The 21,974-nt window shown below is 38.4% G+C and overlaps 1 protein-coding gene across 1 annotated transcript in view; it reads left to right on the forward strand.

Moving 5' to 3' along the window:
- LOC136882008 (zinc finger protein 628) overlaps positions 1-21,643 on the forward strand; it is a 62,084-nt gene extending 40,441 nt beyond the window's left edge. The window contains exons 6-7 of the mRNA XM_067154498.2: positions 4,855-5,044; positions 20,668-21,643. Of these exons, the coding sequence (XP_067010599.2) occupies positions 4,855-5,044; positions 20,668-20,823 (346 nt within the window). The 3' untranslated portion in view covers positions 20,824-21,643. The remainder of the gene's footprint in view (positions 1-4,854; positions 5,045-20,667) is intronic.
- The last annotated feature ends 331 nt before the right edge of the window (positions 21,644-21,974 follow it).

The raw sequence follows: 21,974 nt of genomic DNA on the forward strand, positions 1-21,974 counted from the left end.
TTAAAATCTCTATTTATGTATTGAATAGGTGGAATAAATAAATTTTAATATTTATTTGACTTCATTGTACATTTCAATACGGACCAAAACATGAAAATTATAACATGTAGCCTAAATGGTATCAAATAAAAATGCCTGCGCGCTGTAGCCATACGATTATTATTTATCCAATCAGAATGTGCTAAAGATTTTTATGTATGTATATATTCATATACAAAATTATTTGATGTGCCAACTGGCACGTATTTTGGGTGTTTATACCCAGAAGATGAAGAAATGACTGGAACGCAAGGAGTTGAGAGATTTTTACAAAATCCATTTTTTCTGCCATTATAAATACAGTATTTACTCGCTTAGTAGACTTTTTTTCAGCCAAAGAATGTAGGGGGGGCTCCAATATGCAATATATGCAGTAAGAACACGTGGCTTCTAGGCTATAAAGAGCTGTAAATGATACATGTAAACATTCTACACTATTCTTTAACAATCTGATGAATGTATTTGAGTTATACTGGCTATTTTCGTTGGAAGGCAGTGGTTCAAAATGTAAAAAGACAGTAAATGAACACGACTCTTAGGCCTACATATAAAGTAAATATAATCAGTTTTAGTTACTCATATCACTTCATTCATTTTGTCTCATTAATTCCTCTGATTAGGTTGACGTCAGGAAGGGCACACGGTTGTAAATACTTGCTACGAAGATTCGTCTCACTTCATACTTGATCCCGCACAGAAAAGGGTTAAGGGTATCGCTTTATCATATAATGCAATATGCAATGCAATATTTCATTCCCATCCTTACATATTCTCTGGAAACCTGCACACTAACATCAAAGGATTTTAGTAGGATTGAAGCCTGTGAAATGAAATTTCTTAGAACTGCCCTCCAAAAGACTCAACTTGATCACGTGAAAAATGGTGAGATCCGGTCTAACCTAGGTCTAAATGAATCGAGGGCTGTACCTGAAGGCCATGGCCGCTTCCTTCCAACTCTTTGGCCTTTCCTATTCCATTGCCGCCGTAAGACCTATCTGTGTCGATGCAACGTAAAGCAACTAGCAAAAAAATTTTTTTTTAAATGAATCAATGGAGGAAAGTCTTAGGTCATCTAGACTTAAATGGTTACTATGTGCTTATTTGGAAAAGAGAATAACAGGTAGAAGACCAGCTGGAAGACCAAGAAGAAGATGGAGGGAGCAACTGAGGGTGGAGAGAAGAGAATGGAATTGGTAATCTGTCTTGGACAACAAAATATTTTTGAATAGGCAACTTTGGAAGACGCTCGTTTTCAAACACCCTACCCGGCTCTCTGGAAGGGCAAACCGATGATGATGATGATGATGATGCAATATTGATTCAAAAGAACTTAATGGCCAGTCATTTGTGTCTGTTAGTTGAGCAGTAGGCCTACCACCCAGTGAACCTGAGTAAACCTAATCACTGCTTTCATTTGAATTATTGTCTTGTGCCGCCAACTTACCTGCTACCGGCATGTCGGCATTCCAAATGATGCCATCTTCACTGCCATCTCGTCAGCCATGCATCGAGAGCATTCGAGGTCCCATCTTTTTTTGGAACTTTAGTTTTGTTCCCGACTATAAAGTCCAAACCAGGTCCATACGGTGAGAATCTATTCCCAAGTGATTTCTGGAGATGGTCTCTGATATTCCCAGTTGGTGTATGTGTAGCAGAAGCCATGCTGTAAAAAGTGTGCCTTACAACCAGCTGATAATTAGTGTATATTACGAGTTGTACTTCCGAATGTAATACATAGTGACTAGAAGCTTTCTTTAGATAACTACTGCTGTTGAAAGTCAAACCTTTATCTGAAGTGTATTTCATGCTTGTTTTCCACATTTGTCACATCAGGATTTACCTAAACTGCTGTAAATGAGATGAGACAGACTGCTCTGTTTAGGTTAGGTATGCCCGCAAAGTGCCAGAAGTTCCACCACTGGAAGATTAAAAATAAATAACAGGAAAGTTTGTCACATTCATGGATATCTACAGGTGTGGCAATAATGTGTTTTATTATTATGTTTAATTTTGTACGATCATCTTCATTTTTTTATTAACACATAGTATGTTTTGTTTGGCATCTCCGAGAATCGTTAAGTGGGGACGTAAAATTATTATTATTTGTGAGATACGTTGGCGAGTAAAACAGCTGTTATGATTGGTTTGTTTTTGTCACGTTTTAAACCTACTTCATTCCTCAAAAAAAAAAAAAAAAAAAACACCTATCCCTATTGGCCCGAGTTACAAGATATTAAACAATCACTTTGTTAATGATCTCGCCTGCTATATTAATAGCAATAACTGTGAATACTGCTTAACAAGAGTAAACTCGTTTCCACATTCCGAGGTGGTGCAGTTCTTTTTTAGACAGGCCTCCAGTGGAAGAGAGTTGCACGTACGGTACCATTTTTACCGCATATCAACCTTCCTGCCATTCGTAAATCTCTGGCAATACGGTACTGGGAATCGAACCCAGGCTTCTGAGAACGGCAGCTAATTATGCCAACCATTACTCTGGCGGGCATTCTTAACTATAAATCACAGATATATATACATGACTGATGCGTGCTTCCAATGCGCGGGTCGGATACGAAACTATTCACCAATTTGTGCGACGTCATCAGAGCTGCAGTAGACCTACGCAACCGAGCCGAACATTTCTTAACTATGGAACACAGATGTACCGCCGCATGACTTCGGCACCTGTTTCCATTGCGTGGGTCGTATGGACGAAACTATTCACAAATTTGTGTGATGTAATCAGAGCTGCAGTAAGGCTTGTACCTGCTTCGAAGCGGAATCGTTGTTCTCTGATGAATTACGTTGGGGGATCTTCTATGCAAGATTTTTTTTTTTTCATTTTCATCTCGAAAAGCCAAGGGGGGTCAAATACATGAGTTGATATGGTATTGTGTTTTCAGCAGTTTCATTGAAACATAGCTGGTTTTATTATTTACATATTTTACGCCCACATTGGAGCACTGAAATCAATACATTTGAGTTAATTTTTTCTCCCAGAACTTTCTCATCCTCTCCGACCTGGAAGCCCTTTGTGTGTCCGATATAGTATATTGTTTCCGTTCAACTGTTTCTAGTTTGAGACTTGTGCTTTTGTTCTTCAAAATCCTCTTCTCTTTTCTGTCTTTGATTTGTTGCCGAGTTATATCCAATTCTTCCAAATCATCCTGAACTTCTTTGAACCAATTATTATTGATTTTATTCTTCAAAAAGTAATCGAATAGTTGTTTCAATTTCCTGGTGTCTGGTAATCTTGATATGTGACAGAAAAAGGAAATTCTTCTTTTACGCATTGTAGATATTATTGATTCACATTCACGATAGACAATGTTGTAAGGCAACAATCTTCACTGTCCATCAGCTTGGTGTTTTTTATTAATAATTGTTCTAAGAATTCTTCTCTCAGTTTTCTGTAATTTGTTTGTTGTAGATTTTACATTTAATTTGAATAAAGTTTCACTAACATACGTTGCCTCTGGTTTAACTATGGAATTATAGTGTTTCAGCTTAGTGTTTATTGAAAGAGATTTTTTTTTTTTTTTTAATTTTTATTTTTTTATAGGTTGGCCAGGTAAGTCGTTGTGCTTGTTTAAATTTAGTTGTTCTGTGTTCTATTGCTTCTTTTTCATTTGTGTTCCATGTTATTATTTCCCCAAGATATTTGAATTTGAATTTCTGAACAATTTTAATCTCTTTATTATTGTTCAGTTGAATAACTGGTAAATGAACTTTAAAAGTTGGCATCATTTCTGTTTTTTCAAATGAAATTTGTATTCCCATTTTTTTAGCTATAATTTCTAGTTGTTCAGTTTGAAATTTAGCCTCTTCTATTGTATTTGCAAGTAATGCTAAATCGTCTGCAAAAGCAAGGCAGTTGAAATCGAAACAGACGTACATGTAGTACGTGTTGAAGAGATGTTAAGTACAGAACAAAAATGTTTTTTTGGAATTTAAATGTAATTAATTTGTTTTCTAGATAAACACATTCTTGTCTAAGTGTGAGCATAGCCCACTGTGGCAGAAATTATGTTCCAGTTGCGTTCCAAGCATAGCCTGCAGTGGGCTTTGACCAGGCATGAAAAACTGGGAACAATCTATGCACACCGTTAAAGTGTTGTATATAATTCCATGAAGGTTTGGTTAGGGTTACATGTCTCTAGATTGCAGTACTATTGCTCAAGTCAGTGATTTGTGATATTTTTATTTTATGTGCATTTCCACTTTAGGAGATGATCTCTGACATTGCTCTCTAAGCATGCCTGCTTAACGTGGAGATATGTTAGGTTCTGAGGGTTGTGTTGTTTATTTGTAGTGTTTGTCATTAAAAATAACAGGCTATGCCCCATATAACTAGTAATATTATTTTTGAACAAAAATATATATAACAACCATTGGTTGACCTATTTGTTTTAATGAGAACATGGTCGTTATTTTAAGAGTTATGAAAATGACCTGTGCAAGCTGTGATTATCCTTTATATGCCAAATTATTGTAGAAAGTCAACCCAATCTATTGAAAAAACAAGCTCGCATTAACTATAATGATTACAAAGCAAAAGGTGTTTGTGAAAAGCTCAAAAAGCCCCAGACCAGTGATTGGTACAGATTTGAAAGTCCCTACTGGAGTATGTGTATCACAATAAATATCACACTTATACCTCCTACACACCTGTTGTTAATGTAGGAAACAATGAAATATTTCTCCGAAAGATTTGAGATTGTAGATGTTTGTCTTTAATCCGTTATTTCTCATTTATTTTCTTTCCACGTAAACAATTTCTGTGTGATATGTTATCTTGGCACTCTTTTCTTCTAGTTTCAAGACCCAATCTAATTTATACCGGCATAAAGACTACCACGGGGGAGTACAGTTCCCTTGTGGAGTTTGTGGGCGGGTATATCCTACGAACAGCACGCTCCGGGCGCACAGTATTACACACAGTGACTTACGGCCACACGCTTGTCCTCTGTGTGACAAAACATTCAAACGCAACCAAGATCTCAAGGTAGGTACTGTTTTACCTAGAATTTGTAGTTTACTTTCTCCACAAAACTGATTAAAGATTTGTTTTTTGGCAGTTGAAAAAGTGGAATAATAATAATAATAATAATAATAATAATAATAGAAAAGGTATCATGGGGAGCTGAAGATCTTATATTTATATCTGGTAGTAGTATTCTGCTGTCATCGAGAGAACCGAAACTGATGCAAACAAAGAATATCATATATTCATCCGCGATCTTCGCTTTGATTGGAGAATGACCGGGCTACTTCTGAGGACATAGCAAGAGCCACGTGTGGTTGTCTTGAAACTGTCTTTACTTCTCCTGATTGCCACGATTACATCAGACTGTTGCCGGATGCCACTGATGTCAACATGTAGTCAAAATGCCATTATGATATGGAGTATGAAGCAAATTATATTCACTGTCTGCAGGGAATAAACAACAAGCGAATGAAATATCACACCTGGATATTTAACATCTCAGAAAAGAAATAAATTACAGAAGGTTGGTGGATTTGAAATTATGCCCAAAACGTAAATATGTAAAATATGCAAAATATGCAATCATTCACAGCAGCAAATATAAGGAAAAATTCATACTTTAAATATTTCAGTAAAATTAAATTCTAGAGGAGAAATATAATTTGATAAGGCAATATTTAAGAAATTTTTTTAAGAAAGTACTTTTACCTAATTAGGATCTGAGTAAAGACAAACTCCTTCCAAGTCAGATTCCTATCTCTCCTCTTTACCACTGCTGCTCATATCATTCAGATTAATGACAAGGCGATCGAGACTCATATCCCACAGACAATCCGATTCCCAGAGTCTCAGCTTTTCCACCACCACATGATGAAAAAGGCACGATACATTTCACCTATTTACACTCACCAGAGCCTCATTAATGTCCTGACTTCTACGAGTTTTATTATTACGTGCAACCAAGCTCCACACCAATTCAATGGGGGTAAATCTTCTGTTGAGCCTTTGCGAACAGACGATGTCATAGAGGTTAGAGATATAACATGGCGAGTCAAACAAGAGAGCATGTGTCCCCAGCATTTTTCAGTTTGAATTGCTTGCTTATATTTAATGACAACGAATACAAATCGGTTCTTGCATGTTTTTTTCTGACCTAAATTATTTGAGAAATTATATTTTGTACATTTTACTTGTAGGAACCCAATATGTCATGACCTGGCTAACAAATTACTTTAATATCTCCGTGTAGATGTTTTGCGGTAGTATCACCCAATAAATCTTAACATGAGCCATGCCCGTGTATACAGCACAACTGGTTTTCTTGATGATGGCAGTATAGTAGTAGTAGTAGTAATAATAATAATAATAATAATAATAATAAATAAATTCTAGTATTGTGGGGGGTGAAGACATATATATATGTGAAAAGTCCTCATCCCAAAGGCTGGTTGGATCCGCAACAGTACCACAATTAGCTATCGTAGATAACTTAGTTGTCACTCAAGAGAGATACTAGGAAAATAAGGAGTGAGGTAGTTTCCCATTGATTCCCTCCTCGAGCCTGAAGGTGCTATCACGTCAAACTTGTCAAACCCACTGAAATGTACACACCCTACAAAGGACGCTTTTGCACCATTCATCATACCTTGGTCATTTTCTTATTGTCAAAGCCGAGGATGAGACTGAAATAGGTCAAAGAAACCAATGAACTTGTTCTGGTAGTTATCAAATGACATAATGCACTGTAAAGAGCAATATTCCACGAGGTCGTGACTAGTGCAATGGCTTAGCTCCTAGCTTTGTACCTGGACAGTGTAAGTTCAAATTCCTCTGGTTGGAATTTTCACCTGACAAATTGTGTGTGTGTCAGGAAGCATACCAGGCCTTGAAACCCCGGCAAAAATTAAAATGACCGTGCTAGCTCCAGAAACGCCAAAAATAACTGGGATAAGCGTTTCATTCCACCAGAGAGGACGTTGGTTAATATGTTTGTTTTCATACAACTTTAGGGAGTCGTGACTTGCTGTCAGTCTCGGTGTTCTTTTCTTTTCATTAAATAGACATACATGCTAGGTTGAGTGGCTCAGACCAGCCATTCCAACTCGGTGTGAGTGTCCAAGGTTGACCCCCTCTACATGTTACAGCTGTGGTGATTTAAGAACGCACGCGCTGGTTTGCTGAACTAGCTTGTGGGCTGACATTACTAACCATTTGGATGATTTAAATGTTTCTTTGCTATGCAAAAATGTATTGATCAGTGTTATGTGGTACAAAATTTGTGCTTTTAAGATGAAACTTGAATAGTTCGAAGAACATTTACAGGAAAAATATTTTGAAGAATTCCTAACATTTAAAAACATGTGTTACCAAGCTCGATAGCTGCAGTCGCTTAAGTGCGGCCAGTATCCGGCGGTAATCAGGAGATAGTGGGTTCGAGCCCCACTGTCGGCAGCCCTGAAGATGGTTTTCCGTGGTTTCCCATTTTCACACCAGACAAATGCCAGGGCTGTACCTTAATTAAGGCCACGGCTGCTTCCTTCCACTTCCTAGACCTTTCCTGTCCCATCGTCGCCATAAGACATGTGTCGGTGCGACGTTGGGCAAAATAGCAAAAAGTAAAATAAAAACATGTGACTAGTCTGATTGCATCATTGATAGTTCTACAATTCCTCAGTTGGTTTTAAAAATATCGAAGAAATGTCAACTGAATTAAAAATTTCTATGAGACACTTTTCTGTAAATTTTTAGTAGGCTTCAGTCACATTCCAGAGAAAACTGATACAGCTTCATTGTAACACAATTTTGAAGGATGAAGTGTTCCAGTATTCCAGGTGGCCTCTTTGCAGTTATAAAAAATTTGAACAAAAGTGTTTCCACATATTCATGCATTGACGTGCAGATTAGCCACTTTGTTTGACTCTATATTTTAGTGAGCACATGGGCCTATTTTCAGTAATGATCCAAAATAAGAGTAAAGGCTGGTCATGTTTGTCCATTGTTGCATTGAAAGTAGTGTTATGCATTCATTGTGCTTGGACAGTTTTTCCTGACATAACATTTTTAGTGAAATCTAAGATGTGTCAGGTGTCATCCTAAAGGGGACAATTTTGTTTTATGTAATATTTTTAAGGGTGTCTTTGTATTCCTCAAAAAAATTTCTGTCTCATGTGATGCACCATCCATTTCACGTTACTTCCTTCTACCCCTCATACCTCCTGCTCACTCGCTATCTCTCTCCTTTGGCACTGGTTGGCTTTGGCACCGTTCCTCTCAGCCTTGGGAACCTGGGGCTACCCACTTGGAATTACCTGCTTCAGACGGTAGAGTTGTGACCTTGTGAGCCCAAATTGATCAAAAGACCTGCACCTGGCGAGCCACACTTGTCCTCGGACACTCCCGGCACTAAAAGCCATATGCCATTTCATTTCATTTTAAGGCATATTATGACACTGTCAGATGGACGTTAAACATTTACAAGACCCCTTAGTGATATTCGTCAGGAGTTGTTTTTATGCTGACACTGAGTTCACCCTCTTGCTACATCTTAATCTCTCGCCCAGATGCGCAGATTGAAAGACCTGCTTCAGGTGAGCCAAACTTGTCCTCAGACACTCCCGGCGCTGAAAGCCATACGCTAAAGAAATAAAATATACTGAGGTTGTGACTATGTCCTGTTTCTTGACTTTTAAGAGGTGGAATTTCGTTAAGTGATGGTGATCAAGACATTGATTACATGAGAATGTCCACGTGGTTTTGCTGCTAACTAATTTACTACATTATTTGGTTATGCATTCAAAGAAAAAGTAAATTAGCCTGATTGTTTATGAACTTCCGATTATGTGATTTATTTCTCATTCGTTATAAATGTTACATTTTTACCTTCAGCAAGATTTGCTATCAGACATTTAATTGTTCTTGTTGTACAGGATGATTCAGGAAAGTAATGAAACACTGATCATTCGGAGCAAAACTACGTTATTAAATTGCCACCCACCAGAGGCTAACTTGGTAGATACAAGTCTGGACCACAGGATCTGAGATGGCTCTTAACATTGCTGTCAGGTTTTTTAAATGTTGTTGCTAGATTCCTTACTTTCCTCTTTCCTATCCAGTTTGTCTTGCTCAACTCTTGTTTTTCCATCGTAAGTAATATTAGTGGTGTGAGGCCTTGTGCCTTTCTTTTACTGATGCAGAGAGGTGGCCACGTGGTTTGGGCCGCATGCTGTGAGCAAATGCTAGGGCTATGCCATTAGCAAAATAAAAAAAAAATATTTAAAAACATAGACATGCAGCCGGTCAAAATGTCCTTATCTCTTCCTGTTTTCACTTCACAATCATGTCCCTGATGGTTAACTTGGGCAACTTGAAAAGGGTTGATTTGGCCCTGACTGATTGCTTTCTACTGTGTGACAACCAGTAACTATACTGAAGTCGCCAAGCTGCTTGCTCCACCCATTCTGCTGCTATCTCATAACACTAAACAACATTAGGCTCTCAGTCACCTTTTGTAGTAGGAGTGATGGTCATTGTGACATCTAGGCTCTAGTTTGTGTGTCCAGAAAAGGATTCCCGGTAGCTTTTGATCAGATAGTGTGCACTGAGGCATGAAGCCATTACCATAACTAAAAGGTACCCACTGATAGTGTCTAAATACTCCCACAGTATATGCAGTACAAAATACTGATACTGGAAACACCATTTTCTTATTAATCATGCTGGCTGTCTACTTATCAGCCTGGTTTCACATCATCATAAAAACGATGGGCAGATTAGTTTACCGCGTTCAGATAAAAGCACATCTCCCCTCTTAACTACACTAACTCTGTGCATAAAGATTTATCCACTTTTGTACTTGCCCTATCACTGTCCAGGTCCTTGGATGAATAGTTAGATTTTTTTTTTTTTTAAATAACTCTTACGTTCTTCAGCCTGCGAGTATTACATTTATAAACTATCTGAAAGAGAAAACATATAGTAGCTGTATTATGCAGGGTCTCTCATTTAAACTCAGACCGTACGCATGGTGTTTGTATTCTGCGCCATGGCAGCTGCCTCAGCTGAATTTATGTCGTACACGGCCGCCCTGCTTTAAGCATTTATACAATCTGACATGAAATCTTACCTTTTAAAAGATGCTGGAAGTGTCGTCCTTCCTGGCTTATACAGGCATTGCATCCGGTAACCCCATTCGGGCTGACGCGAGTGAATTCTACCACTGTAATGTTTTCTTTCAGTTCCTCCAGTGTTAGAGGATTTGTTCGGTACATTTTTTATTTCAGTTTATCCCATAAGTATAAATCACACACTGTTAGATCTGAAGAACGAGGGGGAAATAGACCAGCACTGATCACTCTGTCTGCAAACACTTCCGAGATTGTAAGAAGGGAATCTTCTGCTGTATGAGCAGGGGCTTTTTCTTCTTCTGTTAGCTAGTGGAAGAACGGCGTCAATGTCATCTTGGTACCTCTCAGCATTTATTGTCGCCTCGAAAAAAAATAGGCCCTGTTATTCGTCTTGCATGAACAGCACACCAAACACCAATCTTCCTATCGTAATGAGAAACTTCATAAACACCATTAAGATATTCTGTACACTATTCACACGACCATTAAGATGAAACCAGAACTTTGACATGCGAAAATACGGTGTTGCAATGGTAACTGTCTCACCATATTAACAGCTGAGATTCAGACTGGCAACTCATGCTTGCAAGGTCAAGAACTATGCGCGCACCTCCCATACCGCTACTGCTGTTGGGCAGAGTACAATCACCATGTGTTCAGTCTGGGTTTATATGAGAGACCATGCACTTGAAAAAGAAACAACTTTATTAAAATAGAATGTCATGTTTCATTCTTGAAAGAACATCATCAGATTCTATCAGATCACACTCAAATATTTAGAAATGTATAAACATTTATGTTTAATTACACAAGAACTTAAAATTGGAATTTTATTGCAACTGTCCTCTGGAAAAGAGGACTTCATTAAGATATTATTACTCAAAATTAGTTTCGGCAGACTGAAGAATCTCATCCTTCTCCTCCTTCCTGAAACGTTTTTGCTTATGCAGGTTGTTTCCAGAGCCTCTTCCAATCTTCTCTTTTTTCCCCACAGTCTATCATTCATCACTATCTCGCATTGTAGTCCCCCTCCGATTTACGTCATCGTCCACCTGACCCCTCCTTCTTGTTCATGGTCTTCCAGTTGGTCACCTTCCAGATTCTGTCCATTCCAGAGCTCTTCTTGGTAATCTTTCTTGTCCCATTCTTTTGACGTGACCGAACAATTTCAGCCTATTTCTCTCCATAGTTAATTTTAGGGGGTTGATCTGTAGCGTGTTTCGTATTGTTTCATTTCTTATCTTGTCCCTCCTTGTTTTACATTCAAACTGCAGAACCTAACATTTATAGATTAACTGAGTTGAAACTGAAAAGAGATGGCTTCAGGTATTACAAAAATGAATGGTTAGAGCCAAGGCTTTCAGTTTGGAGGATCTCAGATTCGATTCCTCGCCAAGCCAGGGATTTTAACCACATCTGGTTAATTCCTGTGACCTGGGGAATGGCTGTTTGTGTTGGTCTCAACACATTGCTCATTGTATACACACCACATTATCAGGCACCACAGAAATATGCAATAGTGAATATATCCGTCTTCATAAGGTTAGCGTCAAGCCATAAAATAGATACAATTCAACATGTGTGCTCACCAGTGTATGGAAAAAACAGCAGGAGGAGGACTTATACTGTCGTACAGAAGTTATATCGACACAATTAGCATTTGGACTTCTGGTGTTTTGCTCAGAATGATCCGTGGATTTGAATGTTCTGTTCATTGCTTCTGAATCATCCTGTATATATATATTTGAGGGCTTGTTGTATAAATGTTCTGTAGTTATAACAGTTACCTGTCATGTCATGCCATTGCATGCTCTTAACCCAGATAGTGTTGTGTTGTAATGGTATGATTTTTGTAGTAGTTAACATTAGCTACTTGGCATTTACAGAAGACTATAGCGCAAGGCAGCTTTTGGCACTGGAGGTAAGTCAGCAGCAGAATTGGTTGGGCACAGGTGTGTGGTTTTAACCTGCACTTGGGTTATCATTTGTTACTGTTTTTGTCACGGGCTTTCATTTGCTTGGTTTCTATCAAATACTGTCCCCGAGTGAAGAGAAAATTCAAATTCGTTAATTATTCCACAGGACTCCATTGCATCAGCACACATTTCCTATTTATATATGTCTTTCTTGTGTGAACATGAGTGCAGCTCAAGACCGAAGTAAATTTACAGCTGATCTCCGGCTCCATGGCTGAGTGGTGTACATCTTGGCCTTTGGTCCTCGGGGCCCTGGTTTCAATTCCTGGCCGGATGAAGGGATTTTAATTGTAAATGGTCAATTCTCTTGGCTTGGAGACTGAGTGGTTGTGCTCTTCCCAACATTCTTGCAACTCATACACTGCATTTACTAGCATAATTCCCCCCGCCCCCCTTTTTTTACTTTTTCCAACCCCCTAAACAGGGAGGGAAAATTATGTGACTCTAAATTTAAAATGGAAATTAAAAATCAAACATAATTATATTAACTCAAGTTACAAAATTTATTTATGCCTAAAATAGTACAAAATAATAAAAAATGTGTATAACAATTAATTTTAAATAAAAATCGAGGGCAATAATATGTTCCCTAATAATAATTATATGGAAACCATAGTCTTTTAATGTCACGCAATAGAATAGAATACTGTATTAGGGTAAAATCTGTAAAATTGCCTACATTAGTATGTATTTCACTTCAAAGAAATAGACTTACCCTGTCATTCGTCATCGCTTTCTTCTGAAGTCATCTGCGATGAATCACTCCCTTTTCACTGTGGTCCTTCGGAAGTCACTGGCATAGAGATGTCCTTCTTCGAAGAGAAAGATTGTTCCTTTTCATGCTTTAAAGTGAGTAATTTTCAAGGTTTTTGCTACTTCTGCAGCCTTTAACTGGAGCTTCTCGTGGAAAATTGAAAAGCCATCATTTCTCAATTGATTTACGTAAGAAATAACTTTCTTCTCAATTTCTGGATGCTTCCTGGTTTTTAATCCCCAAAACAATTTAAAGAAAGTTGTTTTCTTGGTACACTGTAATTATTCTTTCTGCTTCCGCCAGTAATGCACTGTGATGGTGCTACGGAAAATTCACCAGATGCAGCACAATTGCCATTATTTTTGGCAAATTCTATTACGGACAATTTAAATTGTGCGCCCGTAACTGTGTTTCTTTCCCATCACGTCACTAACAAACGCTTCGCACAATAATTCACATGTAAGAACACTGTTGAAAGCAATTAGTATACGTGTGCAAATCACGACTGATGACAAGAGCGAGTTATGACTAGCAGTCACAGGTATGTTCTGGCCCCGGGCACTGGAATATTGAGTAATCAGTCACTTCCTCCTCTCCTAGCATGGGAAACATGAACTGGAATTTCCAAACTAGTTTCCAATTTCCGAACGAAGACGACATTAAGTCCATGGTTCGCAACTAGTGGAAACCGTAGGTAAAACAAGTGGGGGAAAATTTGCAATTCCACGAACCTGCTACGCTGGCATAGCAGGGGAAGAGGTGATACTCCCAGGTTGCGGATAGGGGGGGTGGGGGGCCTAAGCGGCTTGCCGGCGGACTTTAGGAAAATAAAATACCTCTCGCGGATCAAACACACAACCCTCTGTGGGTGGGGAAGGCAGACGAAGAATTCACCCACGGTATCCCCTGCCTGTCATAAGAGGCAACTAAAAGGGACGACCAAGGGATCATCAAATTAGAACCATGAAATTACTTGTGATTTGTACCACCACGCGGGGAACGCCATGGGTCGCTTTTACTTGCGCGTAGTACCACTGTTGGGTAACAAATAGGTTTGTGATTAGTAGCAGACGAGGGCTTGATGGCTTTTACAGTATCTGTGATTAGCAGCAATATATGAGCGACACTATGGGATGAAGGGAACCCATGGTTCTGGCTTGCCTATGATTAATACCCACTATAGGAGGAACACCACGGGATAGTACGAGTCCCTGTGGTTAGTACCCTTGTGATGAACACATAGGTTTGCGTTGCTTGTAAATGGCGCCGCAATGTGCGAAACAGCATAGGTCTGTAATACATGTGCGAATTTCATTACCTGTTAGTAGTACCATAATATGTGGAATACCGCGAGTCTACACTACTCTTGATTAGTACCGCAACATGGCAAATACCATGGTTCTACTTTCCTAGCGATAAGTACCATTGTGAGGGGCCGCTGACTTGGATTTTAGACTCCTTTTGACTACAAGTATCATCTATTCAGTATGTGCTATAGAAGCAGTTTCTTGGCCAGTACTACTATTGTTCTATGCCAGCTCTCCTGTGCATATGAGGCACTGTGGGTCGGTTCCACTGATCGTTTTAAATTCATATCCATCCATTCATTCTTCGTCCTCACGTTTTGAATTGTGGTCAGTGGATGTTTTTGGGGCTTTTAATTTGTCATTTCATTTCGTCTCATTTCGTACCATTAGGGGCCAATGACCGATGTTAGGTCGCTTTAAACAACAAGCATCATCATCATCAAATTTGCAATTGTTTTTGTGTGTCCAAATTTTTGTTTTAAAAATCAGGGAGGGAAAATTATGCGAGTAAATATGGTACTACATACAACATTATTCTCCACCACACTGACACCCGTTTCATCCTATACACAGCTGACGCTTCCCCCACTCGCCTTTCAAGGGCTGCACCAAACTAGCAATAGACACACAAAATTATTATATACTACATCTGATAACGATCCATGTTGTACATAGGTGTGCTCTTTCTTGTTCACAATATTATCAGTCATAATGTCTCAGAACAATCTCTGCTCAGACCAGTATCTTCTCACTCGAGGACAGTACCATTTACCCAATTAAAGTGGCTGTCACAACTTATAATAACTGTTGCAATCATTACAGTCTAATTACATGCTAAAACTTTTTGGGATGGTAACATCGTCTGTGTGGTTATGGAATTATAATGTTTCAAAAACAGGGAATTTCCAAAACTGATGTCTGAAACTATTGTGAGCTATACAGTTTCACGCCTCTTCCTTTTGGGTAGGTATATTTTGTACTGCTCTTATTTCTAGGAAAGGAAAGTTGTTTGTAGTCTACTACTATATGTTTGAAGGGTAAGGTTGTCCAGTTCTGAGATATATATTTGTAAATGCATTGTTTGTTAAGTCCTGTTATGGTAATAAGTTATGGAGGTTATCAAAGTAAAACCTCAGACTGTGATCTACCTGCCTTGAATTTATGAACGTTGATAGATCAACAGTTTTTTAAAGATTTATTAAGAAGTAGAATTAATCGAGCAAAAGCTGCATTTGGCCATAAGAAAAGACTCTTCACCACAAATAGCATCAATTGGATGACAAGGAAAATATTGTTAAAAACATACATGTTGAGTGTTACCCTGTATGGGTGTGAAACCTGGGCTTACGAGATCAAAGGAAAAGGAGAGATTAACTGCCTTTGTTCAGTGGTGCTACAGAAGAATGTTGAAGATCAGTTGAAGGGACAGGGTAACAAATGAAGAAGTATATAAGAGGGCAGGGAATATAATGCTGTTTGGAGGAGCATAAAAAGAACAAGATTAACAGGGCACAAAGCTGCTCTGTAGTTATGTAATCTCACCTTTTGAAAGTGATTTGATGTAGGGACACACAGGTTCTAAGTCTATTCAGTGCCTTCCATGTCATGTGCGGTAGGTTATAACCAGCACCTGGTTCCTCTTAGACGTTTTTTCAGGGATACTCATATATGAAACTGCACCACATATCTACTCGGCAAATTTCGATTGACGATGGAATTGTCTGTGTTTTCCGTAAGAGGCTCTTTCTTGCCCTTAGCCTCGAAGTTTAAAATTCACATTCGAACATGGAGTGAGGAGTGACGATAGTTTGCCTTTTTCTTCTGTCACCTGATACCTTTCTTTATCTAATGTCAGGTGGTGATGTGCCTATCAGATAGTAAATTTTATTGACAGTAATTGGTCTCAGGTAGCCTGTGGATGCTAGTCACCTGCTTTGGGCCATTCAAAATGAGTGTTTAGCTGTATTTCTTACCATCAAATCAAGCATTACGTTATTGTTAATGTTGAATAACCAGTCACTTCCTTCTCTCCTAGCATGGGAAACGTGAACTGGTATTTCCAAAATAGTTCCCGATTTCCGTACATTCGCATGAATTATGAAGACGACATTAAGTCCATGGTTTACAACTAGTGGAAACCGTAGATAAAACAAGAGGGAGAAATAGGCTTTTTTTTTTTTTTTTTTTTTTTTTTTTTTCCCCTCCAAATTTTTGTTCTAAAAATCAGGGACTGAGTTTCTTGCAGACTTTGTCAGTTGTGGTCGAATTGGGATACATCACGTCTGTTTCTGACCTTCAGAAAGAGCAGACTGCTAAATGTTCTTTATTTATGAAAATGTCAGCTTTGACGGCATAAGCTGTTTTATAATTTATTTATTTATTTATTTATTTAACTATCTACCTATTTATTTTTGTACTTGCATATATGCCACAGTTTTCCTAATTCTGTTAAGATCAGACCAGATTTTATGAATTTCCTATAAATGGCACAGTACAAATGCATGGCATTTTCATCTGGTCAGATGTAGATCTGGCTTGCCATATTCCTCTCAAACAGTCTGTTATTTTAAAAATCACTTTCACTCAGTGGATTTCTGGGATTGTTGTGTACGTACAGAAGAAGCTGAAAAAACTTATTTTTAGCACATCTTTTTAACAATCTTGCTACATACTGTGTTGTTTTCTATAACAGGGCAACTGAAAACTGAAATATGTTGTACAGCTATGTTTCTCATGTCTTGAAACCTTCATTCAACACGGTGGAAACTTGTGCTGTATATTTTCAAGATAAGAAGTTATGTTGCTGCTGTCTCATCTCTGGTTTTTTATTGCTTTGGGTTTCTTTTTCCTGGGTTTAATGTTGGACCTCCTGTCTCTTCACAGGTGTACGTGTAGTTTGTGTGTATTTCTTGTGTATGTTTCAGTCAGTTGTTTAAACTTTTAATCAAAATTCCTTTCTCTTTAATATTCCTGATCTTGTATGGCAATGAATACCTAACTCGATTTTTTTATTATTAGGGCTTGAAACTGAATAAAATTTACTCCAGGAAGTACCTGACATTGGAAACAAATTCTGCTGATGAATAGTGTACCCATACTATTCCCCGAGTAGTGGGCTGCCTTATCCGCAATCTCCACCATTCCGAAATCCATCTTCTCTGCTGTAGATTCCGTTGAGGTCTTTGCTCGTAACTCTGAGCTGGGACCTTTACTAGATGATACAGACCGAGTCAGTGTGCTCTGGGACTCACATAGGCAGGGTTGCCTCCGAGGAGGATCCCTACCTGTTTGCTGCCTGCTCTCTGAGTTCTGTTTTCTAGAAATGTAGCCACTCATTCAACCACTCTTTTGTCTAGTCCAATAACCCTCATTTTCATCAGAAGTCTCCTGTGATATGTCCAATCAAAAGCCTGTTATGTTACAGTCCATTTGACCTCCTGAATCTAAAATATCTGCTATATCTTGCTGGAATCCTACAAGTTAAACCTCACTGGAATACCCTTTCCGTCATCCAAACTGTCTTCTGTCAAACTAGTCAGTCATTTTGCAGTAGTATCTAATATAATCAGAAAAATCATTTTGCAAATGTGTCTAATATAATCAGAAAATATTTTCACAGAACCAAGCGAGTTGGCGATGCGGTTAGGGGCGCACAGCTTTGAGCTTCCATTCAGGAGAAGTAGGTTCGAACCCCACTGTCGGGAGCCCTGAAGATAGTTTTCCATGGTTTCCCATTTTTGTACCATTCAAATGCTGGGGCTGTACCTTAATTAAGGCCACGGCCTCTTCCTTCCTACTCCCAGCCCTTTCCTCTCCCATCGTCATCCTAAAACCTATCTGTGTCAGTGTGGCGTAAAGCCAATTGTAGAAAAACGTTTTCCCAGAGCAACACTTCAAGCTGACTGACCTCTGATTTTCTGCTTTATGTTTATCATCCTTTTATTTGAACACTAGGGCTACTATAGCAACTCTCCTTTAATTTGCTATTGCTTTAAACCGTAATCAAATAAGTACTTCTAATTGCACTATATCCCAACCCATTGTCTTCAGTATATTCCCAGAAATCTTATCAATTCCAACTGCCTTTCTAAACTTTCAACTTTGGTATCTTTTTGTAAATCTCTCTATTATCACAGGTAAAATTCAGTACAGTGGAACCTCGATTCTCCGATTTTGGAGGACCATGGAAAAAAAACGTACAACACGGGAAAACGGAAAATCCGGGAATGAATGAACCATCAACAATTTGGTTAAACATCACAAAGATAAAATATGTATACTTATAATCTTACAAACACCCCTAAACCAAACCAAACTAGAGCCCCAATGCACCTTCCGCCTACCAAGCGACCGCTGCTCGGTCGTGGCTTCGTGCGACATTTCTACGCATGAAAGGGGGCATGCAAGGGCATTGACTTGACAACATTGAAGAGGTCAAGAAAAAAAATGAGGGAGGAGCTGTCAGCCATTTCTAAAGATGAGTACAAAAAATGTTTCGAACAGTGGAAGTACCGGTGGGACAAATGTATTAGATGTAATGGAGAGTATTTTGAAGCGGATAAGGTTGTTTAGTAAAAATTTTGAAAATATATAGCTTTTAAAAAATTATTAAAATTATTATTAAAAAATTATTAAGTTACCTGACCTCTGAAATGAGTGATTCACTCTGTAGTATTTTGAGGTGTGTGTATCATATCATTACTTAATATCAGTACCTAGCATTGAAATCAAGCCATTGTTTACCTCAGCCTTTATTTCCAATGAGTTAACAACTGGTATCGGCCACATTATTTACTAATTTATTATGAAAACATGTTCTCTTCCTTTGTTTCAAATTTTGTTTACAGTACACTAGTCGACGCCTTACATCACCTTCAAATATCTATGTGACAGCTCGCTTGTGGATGTAGTAAGAAATCAATTGCATTCAGTATAATCGCTGGAGTGCATAAATATCAATAAGAGAAAAAATAACACATGCTAGATCACTCGTAATAACTGATGCATCAGTGAAAGGGTTCTCGTCTTTACCGAAAGATAATGTAGATTTAATATAAGTTTAATATAGGAATTTTCAACTGACATTAAAAAAAACCTGATGTTTAAATAGCAGACTTCTACTGTATTTTATTTGAAATACAAAAATATGGCTCGCAAGTTTCTCGGTATAATTATTAATTTCCCTCAATATCTACAAAACTGGACTGAGTTAATTTTGGAATTCTTTTTCTTGTGCTATATCCTCATTGGATGTCGGCTGTCATCAGGGCGATCTGGTTCTTGTTCTCAGCAATTCTCGTAGATTCCGTAGCCAAGATATTCTCCTTTTTCCCCTACTTCTCCTTCCTTCAATTTTACCTTGTAAGATAAGCTGAAGGAGTCTATATATTATTTTGAATTATATGAGCAAAGTACTTAAGTTTCTTCTTTTTTGATGTTGTGCATGACCTCTAGTCATTGTTCAGGCATTGGAGTATTTCAGTGTTAAGTATTCTGTCAATCCATAATATTCTGACCAGGTTTCAGTAGCACCACATCTCAAAGGATCAAAGTTTTTTGGTGGTGTTCTCTGTTAATGTTCAAGTCTTGGCACCATAAAGTAAGACAGAAAATACATAATACCAATGTAAACAGAGACGGAAATTGACCTTAAAGTGCCTGTTACAGAAAAGTTTGCTCATTCTCTTGAATGCAGTCCTTGCCGGTACAATCCGGGACCTAATTTCAACAGCATTGTTCCAGTTGTGAACAAGTACGCTGCTGAGGTACTTAAATCATTGGACTTGCTTCAGTGTTGTGCCAGCTACTGTCAAGTTAACTGGTTTGATCTTTTTTTGTGCTTAAATGCAGACCTGCTGCAGCACTGTGTTCGACCACACAGCTTAGTATTGTCTGCAGATCTTCAGCACTTGTTGCAAGCAGAATAGTATTATTTGCATATCACAGATTATTTATTGTGATCCCATCAACATTAATTCCATTAATTACACCCTCCAATTATTTCTTCATATCTCAACTGACTCCAACTGGACGCATTTTAATTTTTAAAAATATGTAATTTTTAGGAATCGTTAGCCTTCTTGTTCATGCTGCTTAGACATCTTTTCCAATCAAGAATCCTCATCCCTTGTAGAATCAAATCACTCCAGTCTCCTTTTATGGGCTTAAATGTCATTGGCTGTTATTGACTTCAGCAACTCAAGGGGATCTTCTCCAGGGTAAATCCTATTGCATGAAGATTGGTAAAGTACAGATTGTATAAATTTTATGTGGTTTTCTGTTCCTAATCTCCTTTATGAACTTCTAGCTTACTGCTTTAGACTTGAATCACCCTTATATACTGTGTATGTTCATGTGTGTGTTGTTGTGAAATGCAATGCATGTGGGTATATGTATGTTATTTCATCTTCTGGTGAGAATCTTGTACAGCATGGCGCACTGGGTGAGGGTGAGTTTGTTTGCTTTCTCTTGGTTGTGACAGTTCCACATCAACCAGCACACTGGCGCTCGGCCCTACCAGTGCCCGTACTGTCCCAAGGCGTTCGCCAGCTCGGGTAACTGCTTTTCGCACCGCAAGCGAATGCATCCGCAGGAGGTGGAACGTGACCGAGAGAGGGCGGCGCAGATCATGAGGTAGGAGGAGGAACCGCCGTAGCCGCCACTGCCATCTCGTTAGACGAGCCATATGAGTTGGAGACCTGCATAAATACATATTAAACAACATGCTGGGTATTAACATTGGCAAGTCACTGTTAATTCTTCTTGTACTACCTCAGACTGTTTTTTTGGGTATTGTACAGTATACAAACGCTAGAGAATGGGTTCTTTTGTCTCTTTGTTGGTACAAACATGGGAACCAAAATTTGCTTTTGTCATCTCATCTGTTGCCTACACAATCTAAAGGCCTGCCAGTTATACCATAATTCCTTAATGTGGCTTTAACTGTATATGAATTATTTTAATCTCTCTTGAGCCATGAATTTTATTTTGTAACATTTTCCGAAAAGGTAACCAAGACTTGTAGATTTGTATATACCAGAAATGAGAAATGAAATGAGAGCCCCTAGCCTGCAACGGCATTGCAGGCTTTGGTCGTAGGGTCCGGGGTTTGATTCCCAAATGGGCTGGGGTTTTAGCTGCATCTGGTTAATTCCTCTGGCAATCATATCAAAAAGTCAAAAAAGATGCATGTTCTCTTTAAAATTTTATTTAATGTGTTTGTGTAAAAGGTAAAGATATCAGTGAACTTTTGATGTTTAGAATACAGTTCGTGTTCGTATATAAGGAGTGTAGTATAAAACAACACAAAAAATTAATATCCTCGTATGGGGTTAGCTGCCTCTGTGGATCAGTGGTAGAGTGTTGGCCTATGGATCCCAAGATAGTGGGTTCAAACCCGGCAGAGGTAGTCGGACTTTTGAAGCGGAAAAAGTCCATTCGACACTCCATATTGTACGATGTCGACATGTAAAATATCTCTAGTGTCACATTTGGTGTTTACCCGACAGAATTCATTAAATCTCAGCCAAAGATGCCCAAGAGAGTTTTGGTTTGGTTTACTCGGTCTGCCATCTAGTGGGCATAGAGTAGAACAGAATGTCGAAATTAACGAGTAGACAGCCATATGGCGTCAGATTGAAATGTCTGCACACAGTAGCTGAGATGATGATGATGATGATTATTATTATTATTATTATTATTATTATTATTAGTAGTAGTAGTTGTATGGGGATAGCATACTCTCGTCTTTCATGTTTGACCCCTCTTAGTCAGATCTTGTTCTCTTCT

This window comes from Anabrus simplex, chromosome 10 (assembly GCF_040414725.1).
Source record: "Anabrus simplex isolate iqAnaSimp1 chromosome 10, ASM4041472v1, whole genome shotgun sequence".
Lineage (NCBI taxonomy): Eukaryota > Metazoa > Arthropoda > Insecta > Orthoptera > Tettigoniidae > Anabrus > Anabrus simplex.